The 25,783-nt window shown below is 39.3% G+C and overlaps 1 protein-coding gene across 1 annotated transcript in view; it reads right to left on the bottom strand.

The window, feature by feature from the left end:
- LOC128696733 (CD109 antigen) overlaps positions 1–25,783 on the bottom strand; it is a 91,820-nt gene that overhangs the window by 18,582 nt on the left and 47,455 nt on the right. Inside the window, exons 16-24 of the mRNA XM_070094400.1 lie at positions 25,417–25,473; positions 24,258–24,356; positions 17,963–18,144; positions 16,892–17,056; positions 15,276–15,407; positions 14,216–14,384; positions 13,494–13,758; positions 7,642–7,828; positions 6,626–6,765 (exon numbers count right to left, since the gene is read on the bottom strand). Coding sequence (XP_069950501.1) covers positions 6,626–6,765; positions 7,642–7,828; positions 13,494–13,758; positions 14,216–14,384; positions 15,276–15,407; positions 16,892–17,056; positions 17,963–18,144; positions 24,258–24,356; positions 25,417–25,473 — 1,396 coding nt within the window. The remainder of the gene's footprint in view (positions 1–6,625; positions 6,766–7,641; positions 7,829–13,493; positions 13,759–14,215; positions 14,385–15,275; positions 15,408–16,891; positions 17,057–17,962; positions 18,145–24,257; positions 24,357–25,416; positions 25,474–25,783) is intronic.

Raw genomic sequence — 25,783 nt, 5'->3', positions numbered from 1 at the left:
GTGTTATTAAGTTGAATTTAATACATTGCATCATGGTTGAAAATGAGGAAATTAATATAGAAGACAAACATATGGAATATAGAGCAAAGAAAGCATCACTGCAAGCTAGAAAGGGGCATGTAACAAAAGCATACAATAAATGTTTGGAATTAATGAATCAAGAAACTGTAAATACTGATGATTTAAAATTGTATTTAGATGCTTTAGGTAATAGATATGATTCATACAAATCATATTACAACAAATATGAAGGAGATTTGTTAGTAAACTGTGTAGATGAGACTGAAGTAGATCTCAGGATTAATCAGTATTATGAATTAGAGGAAAAGATTCTTTCTTGTAAAAGTCAGGCCTTGAATAAATTAAAATGTGTAAACCAGGCAGTTAATCAGTCTGCTCCAACAAATAAGATGTCTTTGCCAAAACTCCCAGAACTATGTTTACCTGTGTTTAATCCTGGAGAAAACTGGGAGGAGTTTTGGTCAATTTTTAAAGCAGCTGTGCATGATAGGAGTGATCTAGCCTGTGTAACTAAATTATTTTACCTCAAAGGACAGGTAAGAGGAGATGCTCACATACTCATACAAGCCTTTCCCAATGTAGATGACTCTTACAAGGAAGCAGTTGACTTGTTGAAGGTCACTTATGGTAATATAGAACAAAGTAGGTTGGATCTAGTGAATATCATTGTTAATTTAAAATCTCCAGATCACACTGACAAAGGTTTACAGCAGTTTAGAGTAAAACTGGAGAGCACTCTCAAAACTTTAAGTAATAAATATAATCTGAAGGAATCAGACTGGTTATTGAGTGCCATGGTACAGAATAAATTAAGCTGTAAAACACTTGAATGGCTCTCGAACATCACAAAGGTTATTTTGGTCTGGAGGAAATAAGACTAGGTCTACAAGAATTAATTGTTCAGTTGCAGACCAGCCAACTAACTCATTTTAAAGATGCAACACATAATAACTCTGAGGAATCTGTCAAGTTTCACAAAGGGAAAAATTATCCCAATGTTAATAATCAAAATTCATTTCCTAAAAAGAGTTGCATAGGTGCATATCAAGTAGCAGGAATCAGAAATAATGATTCTCAACAAGGTAAGAAGAATAAGTACCCTCCTAAGAGTAGCCCAGTTAATAAGAAACCAGTCAGAGAAAAGAGCGATTGTCTTTTCTGCAAGGGTACTCATTTTTCTAAGAATTGCAATGCATACAATTCATGGAATGTTAAAGTTGAAAGATTGGAGGAACTTGACAGATGTATCAGGTGTTTAGGTAATCACAATGTAAAGGATTGTCATGCCAAATTAAACTTCTGTTATCAATGTCACAAAGGAAGACACCATATAGTCATGTGTAAAGGTCTATATGATAATGTTGATAATAATGATAATGTTGACAATCCTGACACAACAGTGGCTAATGTAAAAATTGCTGCTAATGTTAATAATGATGGTTTTGCTGAAGTAGCCTTACCTGTGTTACAGGTAAAAATTGATGATAAAAGGCATAAATCAAAAAATGTAAATGCATTATTGGACCAGGGATCCCAGCGTACTTTCATAAAACGTAAATGTCTTGATGGTATGAAAGTACAGATGGGAGATCCCACAACTTTAAAATTATCTGGTTTTCTCTCGGATAAAAAAGCTCAATTGTATGACACTGTTTATGTAACTGTCAGGTTGGGCAATGAGAAAAAAATGTATTAATGCAGTAAATGTAGATAGACTTCCAGAGAAAATATCTACAGTAGGGCTTAGTAAAGCTACAGAAAGACTCTCACATAATGTAAATTTAGCACCTTCTGGTGTAAGTGATGATTCTGTAGGCCCAATAAATATTTTGATAGTGACTATTATGCCTCCTTTGTAAAGGGTATGGTAAAGAAATGTGGTGTCACCCTTTTGAAGACTGCAGGAGGCCATGTAATGTATGGTAGGATTCCTCGTAATAATAATTCATGACTAGAGGAAACTACAAATACCATAACTGTGTGTCTTACTCATGAAATCGTACCTCAATATAATTCTTCCATAGAGGATGGTGTTGAGCCAGTGCATAAATTGTGGGAATTAGACAGCATTGGAATAAATGTAAATGAAGTCCAGACGATTCTTTTACTCAGGAGCAATACCTGAGAGATGTAAAATTTGAATCTGGACAATACTGAGTACGACTTCCGTGGAGACTGAACCATCCAGAATTGCTCACTAATTACAGAATGGCATATGGGCAGTTAAAGGCTCAGCTCCGCGAACTGAGTAAGACACCAGAATTGTTAACTGCCTATAATGATATAATTGCTGAGCAGTTAATTAATAAATTTATAGAAGAGGTACCTCCTGAGCAAGCCAAAATTTATGGCCACTATTTGCCACATCATGGAGTGAAGAAGGATTCTAAGACCACTCCTCTGAGAATTGTGTTTAATTGTAGTGCCAGGAGTAACAAAAATGTACCTAGTTTAAATGACTGATGACAGGTCCGTCGTTGACGGAAAAATTAGGAGATATCTTATTAAATTTCAGGATGAAAAATTATGCCTTTACGGCTGGCATAAGTAAAGCTTTCCTAAGAGTGGGTTTACAAGAGGCTGACCGGGATTGTACCCGCTTCTTATGGCCTGAGAATCCTAGTGACCCACTTAGCCCTCTGAAAACCTTTCGCTTTAGGAGCGTATTATTTGGTGCTACATCCAGTCCGTTCCTACTTCAAGCGACGATAAATGCACACCTTAAACGTATGGAAAGTCCATTGAGTAAAGTAATGATCAAACAATTTTGTGTGGACAATTTCCTGGGTGTGACGTCAACTGAAGAAGAACTGTTAATGACTTATGGAGAGGCTAATAAAATAATGCAAAGTGGAAATATGCCTCTGAGGGAATGGAATCGTAATTCGTCCAAATTAAAGGACAAAATAAGTAAAGATTACCCTGGAGATGAAGTACCAAAATGTAGTAATGTATTGGGTTTAACTTGGGATACTGAGAGAGATTTGTTAATGTTAAAACCTAATAATTACAGCATGCCCAATAAATTAAGAGAGTTTTGCTTGCTGAAGTTTCCAAATGTTTTGATCCACTAGGTTTAGTGTCACCCCTTACTATAAGAGGGAAATTATTAATACAGGAAGCATGGAAACTTAAATGTGCTTGGGATGAAATTCTACCTGAGGAATTCATTAACAGGTGGGATGAATTAATTGGTGATTATGAGAAAATTCCAATGTTGGAGTTCCCACGCCAGGTGGCCAATCCATATGGGGAAAATGTACTCCAAATTTTTTGTGATGCTTCAAAATTGGCATATGGAGCAGTTGCTTACCTTCAGTGTAATAGTGTTATTTCTCTTGTTATGTCTAAAGCTGAAGTGTCTCCAATTAAATCACGTACCTTACCTCAGTTGGAATTAACAGCCATTTATGTAGGTGTCAAATTAGCTAATTATATAAGAAATAAGTTGCAGGAGATAAATATTAGCGACACTGTAATTTGGTCTGATAATGAGGTATCCTTACAATGGATTCATAATGGAAACAGTAAAATTGTGTACGTACAAAACAGAGTCGCTGAAATTAATCAGATGCAAGAGAAGTATAATAGTTTGGGTCAGCATGTGTTAACATTTAATCATATACCTGGTGAGGAGAATCCAGCTTTTTTTCTTGTCTCGAGGTTTACCTTATGCTAAATTTGTAAATGCTGTATCATGGTTTAAAGGACCGAGCTGGTTAGTAAATAAAGCTAATTGGCCTGTAGAAAAGGCATATATTGCTCCTGTTGAAATTACTGTGACCACCGCTCCAATAGTTTGTCCTCCCTCAGCCATTGATATAAATAGGTATTCTTCTTTATCGAAACTAATCAATGTAACTAAGTTGGTGTTTAAATTTCTAAACAAGATGAATATTTCATTTAAGTTTTCACATCCTCTTGAATATTGGATAAAGAGGGTACAGGAGGAAATCTATGGAAATGAGATTAAATTGATGATGGAAAGAAAAATTGTGAAAGGTTCCATAATAGAGAAATTGGGGCTGTATTTAGAGAACAATGTAATTTGGTGCAGAGGTAGGTTACAAAATGCTGAATTGGGTGATTATGCTAAACACCCTATCTTACTGCCCAAAACTCATCATCTAACAAATTTTATTGTTCTAAATGCCCATAAAAATGTAATGCATGGTGGGGTACAAGATACCTTAAATTGTATTAGGGAAACTTTCTGGATTCCACAAGGACGGCAAAGTGCAAAAAGGGTGATTAAATCTTGTGTAATATGTCGCCGTGTGGATGCCAGATCCTATATGTACCCAGGTCCTCCACCATTGCCAAATGAACAATTTGAGTCATTTAGCAACGAACTCCGCCCAGCCACAGTGTGGAAAATACTGTATATATTTTCCAGAAATACAGTAGTTATATGTAAATAGATGGCCATACTGTATTTAATAAAACTTATGTTATCGAAAACGGGAAGCTGCGCCTGTGCAGGAAGACAGTCGCCATTTTGGTTTGAATGAGCCAAGTAAACGTTAGTGTAATGTAAAGAATTTTTCGTGCTCTAGAGGTTAAAATTGGGCTGACACCTCTCAAATAGGAGGCGAAATTGTTGGATGTGCATAACTTGAGATATCAGGCGACAGGACAGGACAACTCCAGGAACCTCAGATAAGTCTGTTATGTTATAACTCTGGTCAGTTGTTATTTTCATGTATAGACAGTGAGATTTTCTGAGTACAACTTAATCTCCAGTCAAATTGGTGAGTGATATTAAGATATATTTTCCTTCTGTTATGTAATTGTGTGTATATATATAACCATTTATTATTTTTAATATACAGTCAATAAATTTATATATTTACCAGTATTCCTGGTGATACATATTTCATTGGTAATTAATAGGTCCAGAGCAACTTGTGGATGACAGTGGTAGGTATCGAAGGGGGACATTTTTTGCGACCTAGGTGTCCCAAATTCCTACTTGTCTAACTGATAAATAATAATTATCTGTGTATATTTACTGTTATGTACATAATGATACATTCAGCTAAATGCAATTTTCCACAGGAGCTATACTTCCTTGGATCAAGCCTGATTAACCTCTCATTCCCCAGGCTATGTAAGATCCCTCCATGTTTAGTTTCCCAATGAAGATGATGATCATGAAGATGATGATGATGATCATGAAGATGATGATGATGATCAAAAACCAGCAAAACGAAAAATCTTGATATGTTTATACTTAAGATAAAGTTCAAAGGCATTTTTACGTTAGAAAAACTATTACATAAGATGTAGCAAAACAAAACTAATGATAAAGTGATTATAAGCTAATAATGTAGTAGCCTAGCTTCGGCTATTACACGAAATAGTAAAAAGTAAAAACTCCAAAGGAAGGAAATTGCATTGCGTTTTTTTTTTACGAGATCTCGACAAAAAACTAGCACTTACTTGAAGATTAAAATTTTAGAAAACGGTCTCTGGTAAATGATCTTTCTGGGTCATGATGCTAAGGTAAAATAATTGGACTTACACGTGAGTCAGGATATGTGTAAAGAGTTGAGTTTAGTTATGTCCAACGAAGAGTAATTCACATATAACCAAGTTTTTGGAAAGAAAAATTTAAGATGCCGTTTTGGTCCATCCTGAGCCATTTAAAATAGACACTGATCCAGGATAGGTCGAAATGTCATTTAGTTTATTTTGCAAATTGTGAGATAGTTATGAATAGTTGTACTTATTGGGTACTGTACCTAGGCCCCCCCTTCCAATCCTCCTCCTTAGCCATGCAAATCTGACTAATATTGTGAACCCGAAAGCAACACTATACCACAACAATATGTACCTTCGTTGGAAAGCTTGACAAGTACATCAAATAATGAAAAGCATTTTTAATGTTACATGGAAACCAAATTGGTAAAGATTTTTTAGATTCTTGCCGGATGGGGCAGCACCACCAATCATAAATACGACACAAGTTCAACACTTGGATATTTTTACTGCTGTAACGTTCTTCTTTCTCACCAGGCTTCTTCAGTCGATTATAGAATATAACACTGGAGACACCACTTATAGTCTTCAGTGTCATGCTCGTCTGCATTCGACTGAAGAAGCCAGTTGTGCAGGCGAAACGTTTCGTCAATAAGGATACCCAAGTGTTACACATGAGTCTTATACCGTCAATAACACTCACACTGTGAGTGAACATATACTGCCATCAGTGCGATCAGTGAAGAGGAGGGCCCAGGAGCTATGACTAGATCTCTGCAACCATAATTTGGTGAGTACAGACTACAATATAACCCAAATAGTTGACACACGATATAAAGACACGTAATACAAAAACCTTTATTTTAAATGGTATTTCGCTCAGGACTGAGCTTAAGTCAGAACTTTAACAAACTTTATAAAGCATAATCCTGAGCGAAACAATGTCTAAAATAAAGATTTACTATGTACTGTTTTCATACCCAGCTGTCGACTTGTTGCCCTAGTCACTAGATGACGCATCACTGGTGATATCAACTCCATCCTTGACTGTTTCAGTATACAGGTATCACTGCCTCAACAACTGCATTGATAATTTCAGAAAAATGGAGAACTTGTTAGTCACCTGGTGGCGCGTTGTTTGGCGGTGAGTGCTCTGGCATGGACTTGTCCCTCTAGTGTCGGTATTGCTTCCTGCAGCACCGTTGTTACGAGAGCTGTCATTGCCACCATTGCTGCCTCTTCTCCCTCGCCCGCTGACCAACCCTGCAATCATTTCAACACTACCTTAAATACAAATTGTTATAAAAACTACTTCAATAACAACAGTATCTCAAGTTCCACATTACCATTTTTCTCAAAGGAAAAGGGCTGTATTTGATTGGAGAATTGAAGTAAATTCTTGTGTGGCTTTGGGAAAAAGTTGGACAGTTAGGTGGGTGGGAATTGCTGGTTTTAAGAAAGACCTGCTCAGTATGGGCCTGCTGCAGTGTTCCTCATTTTTATGTTATGTCAATTACTGCCGCACATGATATAAACACTGAGGAGACTGGTAAAAAAGACTTTTGACAACAGAGAATAGTATGAACAAGATGGACAAAGGTGGCAAAGCTGCTAAAACTTCGGGTATTATAGAAAACACTAGCAGAAGCAAGCCAAAACGGAATCGTTATTACAAGCAGTATTAATGAGTATAAATAATAATACATGATAGAAATGAACCCACGTGGAGTAAGTGAAACAGAAGGTTGAATGTTTCGCCCAACAACTAGGGACCTTTTCAGTCTATTGAAGAGAGCTTCAGACTATATGACTCTGGCTCACCACTTGTCGACTTCTGCCCAAGCTGCATAGTCAAAGACAAGTGGTACCAATTTCAGAAAACTACATACCTACTAATTTATTATTAAAAACCTGTTAGTGTAGTCTGTGGAATCAAGAATTTAAATCCAGGTACTGACCCAATGCTTTTAAAATTGTAAATTGGTGAACGCCACCTCCAAGGCTGAGGGATTGATTACCTCAGCTTTTAAAATTCTCCGTAACCAGGAATACATGTCACACAGCTTTCTCACAGTAGCTCTGCTACTGTGAGAAAGCTGTGTGACAAGTATTGGTGAGAAGTCAACATCTAAGAGTTACCTTAAAGCTCATCTTATAATCAAGTGTGATGTTGTAGTGAGACGTCTCGTGAAAGCTGCCATCTTCGGCCTGGTGATCAATCAGAAAGGCAATAGCTCTGTTAATCAGACGAGGCTCTATGTACACCAGGTTCTCCCAGTCTTGAAGCTGCGCTGCCAGCAGTACGTTCACTACCCATGCTGTCACCCTAGAGAGGGAAAAAAAAGCCAACACAGTTACCAGCAACCAGCATACACATAAATAACAAACATCAACACTCCAAACGAATATACTACAATTTCTATTACATCCACGGAGAAGAATTAAATTTTTCGGGGGTCATACAGTGCCTAGGGAATGGAAGGTTTCATACAAGAAGGGAAGAATAGCTCCAATTCCTTGGATAAAGTGCTTAGTCAGCCACAAAACAACCCTTTTGAGGAATCTCCACCATTTAAACTCAAAATTAAAACAAACCCGTCATGAAAGGCTACAACGTTGTGTAGTTTTAAAAATAGGTTAGATAAATATATGAGTGGGTGTGGGTGGGTGTGAGTTGAACCTGATTAGCTTGTGCTACTAGGTCAGTTGCCGTGTTCCTTCCTTAAGTGAATGTGACCTGACCTGGCTAGGTTGGGGCACTGGCTTAAGCCGGTAGGAGACTTGGACCTGCCTCGCATGGGCCAGCAGGCCTGCTGCAGTGTTCCTTCTTTCTTATGTTCTTATGAGCTGGTATCAACAACACTGACGGCAACGTGAGAAGCCATTGTCAATTGAAGCACTTGGCTGGAACTCTCTCATCGCATTAAATCCTTCAGCACTATCTGATATCACCGAACCTTATTTCTACTGCAATACCCTCTCCCACTCCCTGACATCAGTGTTTACCCCTGCCTGCATAACTGTACTAAAGCCCACGGTTCCTCATACTTCTGTAGTGGATCTAACACCTGAACATGATGTAGCTCACGTCCTTCTCTCCTCAATCAATGGAAACGTGTTTCTTTCCCTCGTAGACCCTTCTTAGCCCGCTCACTTTCTTAGCAAGTGTCGGAACGCAAAAACAAAAAATACAAAAATATAATATATATATATGATGGTTGTTGAGGTGGTTCGGACATGTAGAGAGAATGGAGCGAAACAGAATGACTTCAAGAGTGTATCAGTTTGTAGTGGAAGGAAGGCGGGGTAGGGGTCGGCCTAGGGAAGGTTGGAGGGAGGGGGTAAAGGAGGTTTTGTGTGCGAGGGGCTTGGACTTCCAGCAGGCATGCGTGAGCGTGTTTGATAGGAGTGAATGGAGACAAATGGTTTTTAATACTTGACGTGTTGTTGGAGTGTGAGCAAAGTAACATTTATGAAGGGGTTCAGGGAAACCGGCAGGCCGGACTTGAGTCCTGGAGATGGGAAGTACAGTGCCTGCACTCTGAAGGAGGGGTGTTAATGTTGCAGTTTAAAAACTGTAGTGTAAAGCACCCTTCTGGCAAGACAGTGATGGAGTGAATGATGGTGAAAGTTTTTCTTTTTCGAGCCACCCTGCCTTGGTGGGAATCGGCCAGTGTGATAATAAAATAAAATAATAATGATGGTGTGGGTGCCTCAGAGCTAATTTCATTCTACTCCTCGTTTGGTGTACTAGCCTCCACAGGCAGTTATATAGTACCGTAATCATGAACAAGTGGTATTTAATCAATAACAATACTGCGACTAGCCGGGGGATCGAACCCGTGTTGTTCTAGCCCGCCTCATGGTGAGCGAAAATTCACGACGCTCTAACCCACTGGACCATACAATCTTACAAGAATCACGCATCCAGCAGAGCTAGGTGTTGTACCATGATCCAAGGACATACGATGGTGTGGGTGCCTCAGAGCTAATTTCATTCTACTCCTCGTTTCGTGCACTAGCCTCCACAAGCAGTACATATATTGTAACCACGAACAAGTGGCATTTAATTGTGAATTAAATACCACTTTTCGCTCATCATGAGGGGGGCTAACGCAACACAGGTTCGATCCCCTGGCTAGTCGCAGTGTTATTGACTAAATACCACTTGTTCGTGGTTACAGTACTACCTATACTGCTTGTGGAGGCTACCACACCAAACGGGGAGTAGAATAAAATTAGCTCTGAGGCACCCACACCATTGTATGTCCTCGGATCACGGTATAACACCTAGCTCTGCTGGATGCGTGATTCTTGTAAGATTGTATGGTTCAGTGGGTTAGAGCGTCGTGAATTTTTGCTTGCCATGAGGCAGGCTAAACACGGGTTTGATACCCCGGCTAGTCGCAGTGTTGTTATTGATTAATACCACTTGTTCGTGGTTACAATACTATATACTGTATACTACTTGTGGAGGCTAGTACACCAAACGGGAAGTAGAATGAAATTAGCTATGAGGCACCCACACCGTCGTATGTCCTCGGATCACGATACAACACCTAGCTCTGCTGGGTGCGTGATTCTTGTAGGAATAATATATATATATATATATATATATATATATATATATATATATATATATATATATATAAATATATATATAAAGGTACGATGTTACGATGTAGCACGTAATGAAAGTAGTTTGTTAGATTATGTATTGGTGGATAAAAGGTTGATGGGTAGGCTCCAGGATGTACATGTTTATAGAGGGGCAACTGATATATCGGATCATTATTTAGTTGTAGCTACAGTTAGAGTACGAGGTAGATGGGAAAAGAGGAAAGTGGCAACAACAAGTAAAAGGGAGGTGAAAGTGTATAAACTAAGGGAGGAGGAAGTTCGGGCGAGATATAAGCGACTATTGGCAGAAAGGTGGGCTAGTGCAAAGATGAGTAGTGGGGGGGTTGAAGAGGGTTGGAATAGTTTTAAAAATGCAGTATTAGAATGTGGGGCAGAAGTTTGTGGTTATAGGAGGGTGGGGGCAGGAGGAAAGAGGAGTGATTGGTGGAATGATGAAGTAAAGGGTGTGATAAAAGAGAAAAAGTTAGCTTATGAGAGGTTTTTACAAAGCAGAAGTGTTATAAGAAGAGCAGAGTATATGGAGAGTAAAAGAAAGGTGAAGAGAGTGGTGAGAGAGTGCAAAAGGAGAGCAGATGAAAGAGTGGGAGAGGCACTGTCAAGAAATTTTAATGAAAATAAGAAAAAAATTTGGAGTGAGTTAAACAAGTTAAGAAAGCCTAAGGAAAGTATGGATTTGTCAGTTAAAAACAGAGTAGGGGAGTTAGTAGATGGGGAGAGGGAGGTATTAGGTAGATGGCGAGAATAATTTGAGGAACTTTTAAATGTTGAGGAAGAAAGGGAGGCGGTAATTTCATGCACTGGCCAGGGAGGTATACCATCTTTTAGGAGTGAAGAAGAGCAGAATGTAAGTGTGGTGGAGGTACGTGAGGCATTACGTAGAATGAAAGGGGGTAAAGCAGCTGGAACTGATGGGATCATGACAGAAATGTTAAAAGCAGGGGGGGATATAGTGTTGGAGTGGTTGGTACTTTTGTTTAATAAATGTATGAAAGAGGGGAAGGTACCTAGGGATTGGCGGAGAGCATGTATAGTCCCTTTATATAAAGGGAAAGGGGACAAAAGAGATTGTAAAAATTATAGAGGAATAAGTTTACTGAGTATACCAGGAAAAGTATACGGTAGGGTTATAATTGAAAGAATTAGAGGTAAGACAGAATGTAGGATTGCAGATGAGCAGGGAGGCTTCAGAGTGGGTAGGGGATGTGTAGATCAAGTGTTTACATTGAAGCATATATGTGAACAGTATTTAGATAAAGGTAGGGAAGTTTTTATTGCATTTATGGATTTAGAAAAGGCATATGATAGAGTGGATAGAGGAGCAATGTGGCAGATGTTGCAAGTATATGGAATAGGTGGTAAGTTACTAAATGCTGTAAAGAGCTTTTATGAGGATAGTGAGGCTCAGGTTAGGGTGTGTAGAAGAGAGGGAGAATATTTCCCGGTAAAAGTAGGTCTTAGACAGGGATGTGTAATGTCACCATGGTTGTTTAATATATTTATAGATGGGGTTGTAAAAGAAGTAAATGCTAGGGTGTTCAGGAGAGGGGTGGGATTAAATTATGGGGAATCAAATTCAAAATGGGAATTGACACAATTACTTTTTGCTGATGATACTGTGCTTATGGGAGATTCTAAAGAAAAATTGCAAAGGTTAGTAGATGAGTTTGAGAATGTGTGTAAAGGTAGAAAGTTGAAAGTGAACATAGAAAATAGTAAGGTGATGAGGGTATCAAATGATTTAGATAAAGAAAAATTGGATATCAAATTGGGGAGGAGGAGTATGGAAGAAGTGAATGTTTTCAGATACTTGGGAGTTGACGTGCCGGCAGATGGATTTATGAAGGATGAGGTTAATCATAGAATTGATGAGGGAAAAAAGGTGAGTGGTGCGTTGAGGTATATGTGGAGTCAAAAAACGTTATCTATGGAGGCAAAGAAGGGAATGTAAAGTATATTAGTACCAACACTCTTATATGGATGTGAAGCTTGGGTGGTAAATGCAGCAGCGAGGAGACGGTTGGAGGCAGTGGAGATGTCCTGTCTAAGGGCAATGTGTGGTGAAAATATTATGCAGAAAATTCGGAGTGTGGAAATTAGGAGAAGGTGTGGAGTTAATAAAAGCATTAGTCAGAGGGCAGAAGAGGGGTTGTTGAGGTGGTTTGGTCATTTAGAGAGAATGGATCAAAGTAGAATGACATGGAAAGCATATAAATCTATAAAGGAAGGAAGGAGGGGTAGGGGTCGTCCTCGAAAGGGTTGGAAAGAGGGGGTAAAGGATGTTTTGTGGGCGAGGGGCTTGGACTTCCAGCAAGCGTGCATGAGCGTGTTAGATAGGAGTGAATGGAGACGAATGATACTTGGGACCTGACGATCTGTTGGAGTGTGAGCAGGGTAATATTTAGTGAAGGGATTCAGGGAAACCGGTTATTTTCATATAGTCGGCCTTGAGTCCTGGAAATGGGAAGTACAATGCCTGCACTTTAAAGGAGGGGTTTGGGATATTGGCAGTTTGGAGGGATATATTGTGTATCTTTATATGTGTATGCTTCTAGACTGTTGTATTCTGAGCACCTCTGCAAAAACAGTGATAATGTGTGAGTGTGGTGAAAGTGTTGAATGATGATGAAAGTATTTTCTTTTTTGGGATTTTCTTTCTTTTTTGGGTCACCCTGCCTCGGTGGGAGACGGCCGACTTGTTGAATATATATATATATATATATATATATATATATATATATATATATATATATATATATATATATATATATATATATATATATATATATCGGTCACACACACATATATATATATATATATATATATATATATATATATATATATATATATATATATATATGTGACTCCCCCCCAAAAAACACTCACCATCATTCACACATAAGCACTGTCTTTGCAGAGGCACCCAGTAAAACACACACACACACACACACACACACACACAGAACAAGTGGTCATTACTGTAAATAGGAAAGAGTGGTGACACAAGGTATTTTTTCACAAAGGAGTGCTGGACTTGTGCAGTTGGATTAAAGGAGATATTATCGTGGATATTATCTCATTCCCCAGGCTCTGAATGACCCCGTCGGTGTCATTCAGAGCCTGGGGAATGGGAGGTAATAAAGTCTGAACCATGGAAAGAGAAGGTACCTCACCAGCATCAAGGCAAACCCCTATCAAAGGGGACAGGGTAGTAAATATTACAATCGACGGAATATTTAGGAAATTATATGAAATACTAATCAATGGAGACGGGGCATAGCGATCATATATTTCTCAACGCACCTAGAAATAATTATATTTGTATTTACAAAAAGCGAAGATCGTTATATTACCAGACAGATGGCTCGGAGAAATGCCACATTTTGAAGGCTCCTTTCCTATAGCGCGTGAGGAGGCCAGCCAGCTGAACGTTCATGAAGTCAAAGGCGCCCTTGGCCTTGGTTATGTCGAGTTGGTTGGTGAGACGGAAATAATGTAGCGTCCAGACGGTGGTGCCCAGGTTGAAGGCCAGCCCATCAGTGCTCTTCAGGATCCTTCCACTGAAGGCCTTCTCGAAGTTCACCACTATGTTCTTCTGAGTGGGACCGAACACATCACCTGCTCCGACGGCGGGGAATAAATACACGAAATATATAATAAATATTATAGAATATGTCACGAGTACAAGGAAGGTATTTGATTAATCGGTTCCAACAGGAGTGGAAAAAAAATAAGACAAACAGTTTGGAGGGAAATATTAGTTACCTGGAAAGAATAAAGGGAGGAGAAAAATAAATACTTATTTTTGCTTTAACCAATGATGGAATTGCGTAAATTCGAAATGTGAAAATTAAGTGCTGATACTGTATTGTTATTGTTGTTAACACATTCATGAGGCAGCACTAAAATCACAAAAAAATATACATCAACTCACAAATGGGAGGGTGGAGGGTAATTGGTTTGATCCCAGGGAGAGTAGCTCAAATTCTTTGGTTCAAAAGCCCTTTCCTCAGTATCAAGGTACCACCTTGAGAGGATTAGTGTTATAATACTGACAAGTGTTAAGTAGGCCTACCTGAGAGTGTCAGGCTGGCCCGGGGTGAGCCATACACATAGCGCCTCTGGATGCTCCTAGTAATCTCAGGACTCTCGTCCACAGGCAGGTCGAGGAACTCGTACACGGTGGCTCGGTTCTTCAGGTCCAGCAGCACCGACGTGTGTTTCCGCACCTCGGTGCCCTCAGGCTGTGGGGGTGGCATGTGGTAAATTGTGACAGTGAACATGAGGAGTAACAGCAGGAAAGAGTGTTAATATGATGGTGGGTCGAGTGTAGTATGATGGTGAGTAGAATGCTAATGTAGTCGTGGTGGTGGAAGTGGTAGAGAAGAGCAGAGTGTTAGTGTGGGTGTGGCAATGAGAGAAAATTAGGATAAAGAAAACTTTAGTATAAGAAAGGTTAATACAATAATTCACTGCAAATAATATTGAAGGCCTAATCCTTTGTCCACTAACTGCAAGACAGACGCTACCGAAATATACGCGCCTACTGCATAAGTGGAGAAGAAAAGGGGTAAAGAATGGAGAATATAAGAGGCAATGATAGCAAACAGTTTCGGAGACATAATTATGATGAGGAAACCAAAGGACAAGATGGATTTTGATATGCTGTATAAAGAGTTAGAATTGTGAGATGTGGAAAGAGAAAATGTAAGCTGTGTGCTTCAAAGAAAAGATTTCTTCAATTGCAAGTTGGAATGGAGAGTCGTGCAATATCTTGATCTTGATTGCTAGTGTATAGGTGAAATGCAGCTTTTATGATCCAGGTGCAGTCAATGGTCTTCAATCATAATTAAATAGTGATTAAGTTTCATGTGCATTCAATACTAAGTTTATGCCCACAGGAAAACGTTTTGTAGTGAAACCTCAGTGGCCTACCGAAGCCTTCCGGTTCAGATTAACACACTGCGTTACTCTGTGGATTCAAAGCTCTTACTCATCACGTGTAATGAATTGTTAGAGAAATATAGCTGGCTTTAGTTTACACAATGTATCAATCATATAGACTAGGGTAACAGCTAACTGTTGATAAGCACAATTCTTTATATACAGAAGAGAAAGGAAGAAAGACCACCTACCTGAATTCTAACGTTAACTGTTCTTGTGTCTGAGGCGGCCTGTGAGCGTGCGTGGACGGTGACGGTGAAGGAGCCAGATTGTTTAGTGACGGCCAAAGGCAACATCACTTCCGTGAATCCCTCGCCCTGCACCTGTGCTAACCAGAGACACGTTACCAACACTCACAAAAAACATCTCTAAAGAATATAATAAAAATACCGGATGTATTTCGGTTGCCTTAGCTGGAAGAGGCCAGCCAGCGTCAACATGCGACCTTTACTCTGAGAAAACCTTCCCTCAATCTACCTGTTGTAGCTCTTATATTGCACAGCTCCTGATGAAGCACGGAAAAGTGTGAAAGATCTTGAGCTGAAGATTTCCACCCCCCGTGGCGTGTTTTGCATTAAGACCGCCTGTCTGCGATGGTTAGCCGGACTTGAGTCCTGAAGGTGGGAAGTACAATGTCTGCAATTTAAAGGAGGGGTTTGGGATATTGGCTGTTTGGAGTGATATCTAAACTGTCGTATGTGAGAGCCTCTGCAAAGACAGTGATTATGTGTGAATGATGGTGAAAGTGTATAATGATGAATGTTTCTTTTTGGGTCAGTCTGCCTCGGTGGGAGACGGCCAGCGTGTTGAATATGTCTCGACGACCGTTTCTCAAGGCAGAGTGATCCAAAGAAGAAAACACATTAGCCATCATTTATTCGTTCGCTGTCTTTCCAAAAGTGCATTGACATCACAGCTCATGTTACCCTTAGACTGCAACATACCCACCCCTTCGTCAAAGTGCTGGCACTGCTTTTCCCACCTCCAGGATTCACGCCCGGCTAACCGGTTTCCCTGAATACCTTCATAAGTAGAGGAAGACTTCGGTCAGATTCAGATGACCAAAAGCTCCAGTGGTGGGTCATCATATGACTAAGACCAGTGTCAGGAAACATCCTGTTTCCTGACGAATCTTACCTAACCTTCATAAGTTACCTGGTTCACTCCAACAAACATTGTTAAAAACCACTGGTCTCCATTCACTCCTGTCTAACATGTTCACACAAACCTGTTGGATGCTCATGTACTTAAAACAAGATCTTATGGAACAGCACTTTAACAGTCTTTGAAAGTAGTATTATGCAATTTTACATGGCGTGATAAACGATATGAACGAGATCAAGAGATGCATCACTTGCTGCGATTGAACATAACATTAATTTGACCTGTTTTTCTTAAAATTCCAAATGATTAATCTGAACTATTGCACTAAAATTAAATTACCCCTCAAACAAATTTAAATTTAGAACTGCCTCACTAAGGTTTATTCTACTCGGCAGTTCTGGGAAATGAATGGAAAGCGAAGGAGACGGAGGAGGGTGAATGCTGAAAAATAGGAAGGAGGGGAAGAAAAATACGGGAAGGGACGGGGGAGGAATGTGGTGGTAGGAAAGAGGCATTTGTCTTTTAAGAATATTTCATACCAAAAAACATATTGAGAGAGACTAGGATACGAAACCCAGACCATCTTCCCCTCTGCCTTAATGCCATCCAACCATAATCATGTTATTATTAATATAATTACAAAAGGGTAAATTATAACTAGCCTTGACACACGGAACATCACTATAAACATCAAGATACTGACTGAGATGAGGTGGTGGTGGTCGCCTGACGATAATCTTGGGTTATAGTGGTTCACGGTAGCATCTTTCTCTACATGGACGAAGCTGTAGTCTTTACTTCCCTGTAGCACCAGCATCACCAGAACCGTCTGCTTCGACCCATTATACAGATGAACACGCACCGAAATCTGCTGACACATCAACCTATAGTCACTAACTTATTTTCAGTGATTCTTACCAAATGGTCATAACTATGACCATAATTTTAAAGGGGTGGACCGGTAAGCCAACGGAAGGCCTCGGTCAAATGACCAAAAGCTCCAACGGCGGGTCATCTGACTAAGACCCGCGTCAGGAAACACATGTCCTGTTTCCTGACGAACCTAACCTCAGTGATTCTTCTACAACAAGCATCATCGTAGTGCCGCCATTATAAACATGCAGTATTTAAGACTAAATTTAAAAACATTAGCTGTTCTCTGAAGCTGTGTATGGAAAGAGTATTATTATCAAAACTAAGCGCTAAACCACCATATGGGAAGTGTAAACAATGAAAACTGCATTAAAATAACACTAGTTCCTTAGGAATATGTGTGAACATGAATATCATCAGGATTAGTCATTTTTTGAGGGGGGGGGGGAAGTAGCACAACACAAACACTAGTGTCGTTAGGAATATAAAATAATGTGTTTATGGATGCTTATTTTCAGTCTGGTTGTCTGACCATCTTGGGAACATTCAAACTGAAGGCGATCCTCAACTCGACCAGCTGCCACAAAACAATGTTACATTGGGTCAAGTGGAAAATTTGTAGCACTTGGTAGTGATGACTCGATTGTCTTCACAGATCAGATTAACTTACTGTCGTGTGACACCAAGGTTGGTACATACACCTATTCCTTACTACCTGCGACTAATTTACTGCTCTGCGCCATCTATAGAGTCAAGCTTATATATATATAGTCCTGCTGCCATTACATACCACTGATTTATCGCTCCGTTTCGTCGATATAACCAGGCTTGTAGATATTCCTGGCTCCCACTAATTTTGATTCCTTATCAGAAACTCCAGACATATCTTTGCCCAACTAACCTGTTCTCCCCTGCGACAGACGGAGGTAGCCTGAAGGCGCATGAGGAGAGGAGGTGTAGTGTCGTACTCTCGCTCCGGCAGGATATGAAAACCATGCTGAAGGTGGGTAGCGAACCCCTCTACCACCCATTGCCCCGGCGAGTTAGGTACAGATAGCTCCACCTGTTCAAACTCCCTGTGACCTGCCGGCAGAGATGAAGTGGCAGGCAAGGAATATAGGAATTTAACGAATAAACAGAACAGATACGATAATTTAATGAATATGTAGAGTAGAGAGATTTCGAAGAGATAAAAAGAAGTGGTTTAGGTTCCTTTTAATTTAACTGCTGTAGAAATAAAAAATAGGAAAAATAAAAAATATATACACAGCATGTAACAACAGAAATGAGTACATATAGGCGAGTACCAGCTTTATTAATTATTGATTTATTATTATTATTATTATTATTATTATTATTATTATAACATTATTACCAATGAATCGTAGATATTTATTTTCTCTTTGCAAAAAAAAAAAAAAAAATGATGCATGTAACGTGGAAATATTTCACATTGACGTTCACGAATACTTTGTTGGTAGGCTACAGTACCCCCATTAAGGAAACAGTAATTTATGCTAGTTCTCGAAGAAATAAACGCTGTAAATTGTCAGGGCTCCATGAAAGGTTTGTTCCAAACTGTTAATTTTATATGAAGAAAATGCTGTAAATTATTAGTTCACGTAGAAAAAGCCTGTAACTTGTTAGTTCCCCACCAAGGAAACACTAATTTAAGACTGGATGTTGGTTAATGGAGTTTAAAGCTTATCTACTACACTAGGTCATTTAAAGCTGCCAGTAACCTTGTCACTACCAGTCGAATACTTTCATTCCTAATACAGAGATTAAACTCAATGTATATACACTGAGAGACAAACACACCTCTCGGTGTGTGTATATATTATATATATGTATATGTATATGTATATGTATATGTATATGTATATGTATGTAGTAGGTTGGTAGACAGCAACCACCCAGGGAGGTACTACCGTCCTGCCAAGTGAGTGTAAAACGAAAGCCTGTAATTGTTTTACATGATGGTAGGATTGCTGATGTCTTTTGTCTGTCTCATAAATATGCAAGATTACAGGCATGTCTTGCTACTTCTACTTACACTTATGTCACACTACACATACATATACACATTTATTCATACACACTCATCTGAGTTTTCTTTGATTTTATCTTAATAGTTCTTGGTCTTATTAATTTTCCTTTTATATCCATGGGGAAGTGGAATAAGAATCTTTCCTCCGTAAGCCATGCGTGTTGTAAAAGTCAACTAAAATGCCGGGAACAATGGGCTAGTAACCCCTTTTCCTGTAAAGATTACTAAAAAGAATAAGAAGAAGAAAATTGTCAAAGTGGGAAGTCTGAATGTGCGTGGATGTTGTGCAGATGATAAGAAAGAGATGATTGTGGATGTTATGAATGAGAAGAAGCTGGATGTCCTGGCTTTAAGTGAAACAAAGCTGAAGGGGGTGGGAGAGTTTCAATGGAGAGGAATAAATGGGATTAGGTCAGGGGTTTCAAATAGAGTTAGAGCTAAAGAAGGAGTAGCAATAATGTTGAAGGATAAGCTATGGCAGGAAAAGAGGGACTATAAATGTATTAATTCAAGGATTATGTGGAGTAAAATAAAGATTGGATGTGAAAAGTGGGTTATAATAAGCGTGTATGCACCTGGAGAAGAGAGAAGTGTAGAGGAGAGAGAGAGATTTTGGGAAATGTTGAGTGAATGCGTGGGGAGTTTTGAATCAAGTGTGAGAGTAATGGTGGTTGGGGATTTCAATGCTAAAGTGGGTAAAAATGTTATGGAGGGAGTAGTAGGTAAATTTGGGGTGCCAGGGGTAAATGTAAATGGGGAGCCTTTAATTGAGCTATGTGTAGAAAGAAATTTGGTAATAAGTAATACATATTTTATGAAAAAGAGGATAAATAAATATACAAGGTATGATGTAGCACGTAATGAAAGTAGTTTATTAGATTATGTATTGGTGGATAAAAGGTTGATGGGTAGGCTCCAGGATGTACATGTTTATAGAGGGGCAACTGATATATCGGATCATTATTTAGTTGTAGCTACAGTTAGAGTAAGAGGTAGATGGGAAAAGAGGAAGGTGGCAACAACAAGTAAGAGGGAGGTGAAAGTGTATAAACTAAGGGAGGAGGAAGTTCGGGCGAGATATAAGCGACTATTGGCAGAAAGGTGGGATAGTGCAAAGATGAGTAATGGGGGGGTTGAAGAGGGTTGGAATAGTTTTAAAAATGCAGTATTAGAATGTGGGGCAGAAGTTTGTGGTTATAGGAGGGTGGGTGCAGGAGGAAAGAGGAGTGATTGGTGGAATGATGAAGTAAAGGGTGTGATAAAAGAGAAAAAGGTAGCTTATGAGAGGTTTTTACAAAGCAGAAGTGTTATAAGAAGAGCAGAATATATGGAGAGTAAAAGAAAGGTAAAGAGAGTGGTGAGAGAGTGCAAAAGGAGAGCAGATGATAGAGTGGGAGAGGCACTGTCAAGAAATTTTAATGAAAATAAGAAAAAATTTTGGAGTGAGTTAAACAAGTTAAGAAAGCCAAGGGAAAATATGGATTTGTCAGTTAAAAACAGAGTAGGGGAGTTAGTAGATGGGGAGATGGAGGTATTAGGTAGATGGCGAGAATATTTTGAGGAACTTTTAAATGTTAAGGAAGAAACAGAGGCAGTAATTTCATGCACTGGTCAGGGAGGTATACCATCTTTTAGGAGTGAAGAAGAGCAGAATGTAAGTGTGGGGGAGGTACGTGAGGCATTACGTAAAATGAAAGGGGGTAAAGCAGCTGGTACTGATGGGATCATGACAGAAATGTTAAAAGCAGGGGGGGATATAGTGTTGGAGTGGTTGGTACTTTTGTTCAATAAATGTATGAAAGAGGGGAAGGTACCTAGGGATTGGCAGAGAGCATGTATAGTCCCTTTATATAAAGGGAAAGGGGACAAAAGAGACTGTAAAAATTATAGAGGAATAAGCTTACTGAGTATACCAGGAAAAGTGTACGGTAGGGTTATAATTGAAAGAATTAGAGGTAAGACAGAATGTAGGATTGCGGATGAGCAAGGAGGTTTCAGAGTGGGTAGGGGATGTGTAGATCAAGTGTTTACATTGAAGCATATATGTGAACAGTATTTAGATAAAGGTAGGGAAGTTTTTATTGCATTTATGGATTTAGAAAAGGCATATGATAGAGTGGATAGAGGAGCAATGTGGCAGATGTTGCAAGTATATGGAATAGGTGGTAAGTTATTAAATGCTGTAAAGAGTTTTTATGAAGATAGTGAGGCTCAGGTTAGGGTGTGTAGAAAAGAGGGAGACTATTTCCCGGTAAAAGTAGGTCTTAGACAGGGATGTGTAATGTCACCATGGTTGTTTAATATATTTATAGATGGGGTTGTTAAGGAAGTAAATGCTAGGGTGTTTGGGAGAGGGGTGGGATTAAATTATGGGGAATCAAATTCAAAATGGGAATTGACACAGTTACTTTTTGCTGATGATACTGTGCTTATGGGAGATTCTAAAGAAAAATTGCAAAGGTTAGTGGATGAGTTTGGGAATGTGTGTAAAGGTAGAAAGTTGAAAGTGAACATAGAAAAGAGTAAGGTGATGAGGGTGTCAAATGATTTAGATAAAGAAAAATTGGATATCAAATTGGGGAGGAGGAGTATGGAAGAAGTGAATGTTTTCAGATACTTGGGAGTTGACGTGTCGGCGGATGGATTTATGAAGGATGAGGTTAATCATAGAATTGATGAGGGAAAAAAGGTGAGTGGTGCGTTGAGGTATATGTGGAGTCAAAAAACGTTATCTATGGAGGCAAAGAAGGGAATGTATGAAAGTATAGTAGTACCAACACTCTTATATGGGTGTGAAGCTTGGGTGGTAAATGCAGCAGCGAGGAGACGGTTAGAGGCAGTGGAGATGTCCTGTTTAAGGGCAATGTGTGGTGTAAATATTATGCAGAAAATTCGGAGTGTGGAAATTAGGAGAAGGTGTGGAGTTAATAAAAGTATTAGTCAGAGGGCAGAAGAGGGGTTGTTGAGGTGGTTTGGTCATTTAGAGAGAATGGATCAAAGTAGAATGACATGGAAAGCATATAAATCTATAGGGGAAGGAAGGCGGGGTAGGGGTCGTCCTCGAAAGGGTTGGAGAGAGGGGGTAAAGGAGGTTTTGTGGGTAAGGGGCTTGGACTTCCAGCAAGCGTGCGTGAGCGTGTTAGATAGGAGTGAATGGAGACGAATGGTACTTGGGACCTGACGATCTGTTGGAGTGTGAGCAGGGTAATATTTAGTGAAGGGATTCAGGGAAACCGGTTATTTTCATATAGTCGGACTTGAGTCCTGGAAATGGGAAGTACAATGCCTGCACTTTAAAGGAGGGGTTTGGGATATTGGCAGTTTGGAGGGATATGTTGTGTATCTTTATATGTGTATGCTTCTAGACTGTTGTATTCTGAGCACCTCTGCAAAAACAGTGATAATGTGCGAGTGTGGTGAAAGTGTTGAATGATGATGAAAGTATTTTCTTTTTGGGGATTTTCTTTCTTTTTTGGGTCACCCTGCCTCGGTGGGAGACGGCCGACTTGTTGAAAAAAAAAAAAAAAAAAAAAAAAAAAAAAAAAAAAAAAAAAAAAAATGTATATTTTTTTAACAAGTTGGCCGTCTCCCACCGAGGCAGGGTGACCCAAAAAGAAAGAAAATCCCCAAAAAGAAAATACTATCATCATCCAACACTTTCACCTCACTCATACATAATCACTGTTTTTGCAGAGGTGCTCAGAATACAACAGTTTAGAAGCATATACGTATAAAGATACACAACATATCCCTCCAAACTGCCAATATCCCAAACCCCTCCTTTAAAGTGCAGGCACTGTACTCCCCAGTTCCAGTACTCAAGTCCGGCTATATAAAAATAACCGATTTCCCAAAATCCCTTCATTAAATATTACCCTGCTCACACTCCCAGATCGTCAGGTCCCAAATACCATTCGTCTCCATTCACCCCTATCTAACACGCTCACGCATGGTTGCTGGAAGTCCAAGCCCCTCACCCACAAAACCTCCTTTACCCCCTCCCTCCAACCTTTTCAAGGACGACCCCTACCCCGCCTTCCTTCCTCTACAGATTTATACGCTCTCCATGTCCATTCTACTTTGATTCATTTTCTCTAAATGACCAGACCATCTCAACAACCCCTCTTCAACCCTCTAATACTTTTATTAACTCCACTGTCTCCACACCTTCTCTTAATTTCCACACTTCGAATTTTCTACATATTATTCACACCACACATTGCCCTTAGACAGGATATCACCGCCTCCAACTGCCTCCTCGCTGCAGCACCTACAACCCAAGCTTCACACCCATATAAGAGTGTTGGTACCATTATACTTTCATACATTTCCTTCTTTGCCTCCATAGATACCGTTTTTTGTCTCCACATATACCTCAACGCCCCACTCACTTTTTTTCTTTCATCAATTCTATGGTTAACCTCATCCTTCATACATCCATCCGCTGACACGTCAACTCCCAAATATCTGAAAACATTCACTTCTTCCATACTCCTCTTTCCCAATTTGATATCCAATTTTTCTTTATCTAAATCATTTGATACCTTCACCACCTTACTCTTTTTTATGTGTGTGTGTGTGTGTGTGCTCACCTATTTGCTCACCTATTTGTGGTTGCAGGGGTCGAGTCTTAGCTCCTGGCCCCGCCTCTTCACCGGTTGCTACCGGGCCCTCTCTCTCCCCGCTCCATGAGCTTTTTTTTTTTGTGTGTGTGTGTGTGTGTGTGTGTGTGTGTGTGTGTGTGTGTGTGTGTGTGTGTGTGTGTGTGTGACAAAAAACGATGTCATGAAGGCTTATGCAGACACCACAAAATCAACAATCATTTGTTTTGCCACGTTCTTAAATTATATTAGAAACCCAATATTCTCTTTAGAGAACAGACGGTCAACATGACAAGGAAACTGCACATAGTACGTACATGAAAAGAGCAGTACATATTGTTAGGGACATTGAGTACATAAGGTACTAAAACTCCTCCACTTAACTTACAAGTGATGTGACTTCAAGTGTTGTTATAGGAAGTGTGCATGTGATGGCTACATTATCTAAAAACTTATTAAGTGAGTAGCACATACTAGACGAACTCTCTGTTAGTATGTGCGAGCAAGTACTCACTAGTGGACAGTGAAGCGCGTTGTGTACTGACCGAAGTGTCGATTGATGAGGCACCAGCTGCCTTCCTGCTGGTCGAAGAGGTCCCTCCACCAGCTCCTCTGTTTCAGTCTGTACTCCACCTCCATCAATTCTGTCCACCAAACATGCACACTTAATACACTTTTCCTAAAATACTGACGCAGAAGGAATCTATTTTCCTTCTACATATGCTTAAAATTATCGAAGTTTTAAGGAAAACAAATTAAGGGAAGTGTTTCAGAGCATGGAAGATTCAGGACTAATTAAACCACGAGTCCATGCGGTCACAATGCTGAATGTGGTTTGGCTGCAGAGTACGACGTATATGTACGTTAATATCTTCCCTTAATTCTACGTCTTTCGAGTGAGTGAATGTTTAAAGCTTTCAGTCTATCCACGTATGAGTTATTCCTTATACTTGAATTAATTTTGTCATCCTTCTCTATATGTTCTCAAATGAATTTATGTATATCCATTCTGTAGCATGGAGACCAAAACTGAACTGCATAAACTGAGAAATTAATAATGATGCACAGAGCTGTAAAATAGCCTCTGTTACTTATGCTTCTTGATATAAATCAAAGTAATCTATTAACCCTATTGTGCACATTTAGGCACTGCTGTCTTGGCTTCACATTTCTGTTAACCAAGTTCAGAAGAATGTGAAAAAAAAACTTTGTTTTTTTTCACATTCTTCTGAACTTGGAGATTTCAGATAGGTCATGACACCGTTTAACATTTCTTTATGTGCACAATAGCTCTAGCAGGTTAGGTTTGTCAGGTAACAGGACAAGTGTTTCCTGGCGCGGGTCTCTGTTACGATGACCCACCACTGAAGCTTTTGGTCATCTGACCGAGGTCTTCCGCTGGCTTCCCGGTCCACCCCTTTAAAAATTATGGTTATAATAACCATTTTTTAGCAGGTCTGGAGTTGTTCTTACATGGATATACCATATTTTTGGATAGCCTAGTATAGTGGGGCCACAGAATCAATGACGATATAATCGTGCGTCTAAGTAACCTATTACAACTGGAAGTTAGCATTAATATTATTTTAGCAAAATACTGATAGGTTTTGTGTTTGGTAACTGTACAGAGGTAGTAAAAACATAACCTGACATAATAAATAGCTTAAAAATCATCAAATGTTTGTAAGAAGAAAATTTTCATACCATTTGTACTGAAGACCTCGTCATTTGTTTGCTCCTGATCTCGAGACACTGACAAACCTGCGTGTGCAAGGAAATTATTTGTAATAAGTGTGCCTTACCTAGAACACTAACAATTAATTTTAACAACTTTGGATTCTAACTTAATTATATGCTGACTAACTGAAATGCGACGTTACCGAGTTAATTATATTTGAAAAAAATATTAATAAATACTTTATAGAATTTAGACAAAGTCCTCCATGGAGACACTAAAAAGACTGTATCAATGTTTCTCAGTGTAGATAAATAAGACACATATGCAACAATTAGGTATTTTTATTCTGAAACGTTTCGCCTACACAGTAGGCTTCTTCAGTCGAATAGACAG

Source organism: Cherax quadricarinatus, chromosome 46, assembly GCF_038502225.1.
Source record: "Cherax quadricarinatus isolate ZL_2023a chromosome 46, ASM3850222v1, whole genome shotgun sequence".
Taxonomy (NCBI): domain Eukaryota; kingdom Metazoa; phylum Arthropoda; class Malacostraca; order Decapoda; family Parastacidae; genus Cherax; species Cherax quadricarinatus.
The sequence above is the reverse complement of the archived record's forward strand: the minus strand, read 5'-3'. Positions and strand labels throughout refer to the sequence as shown.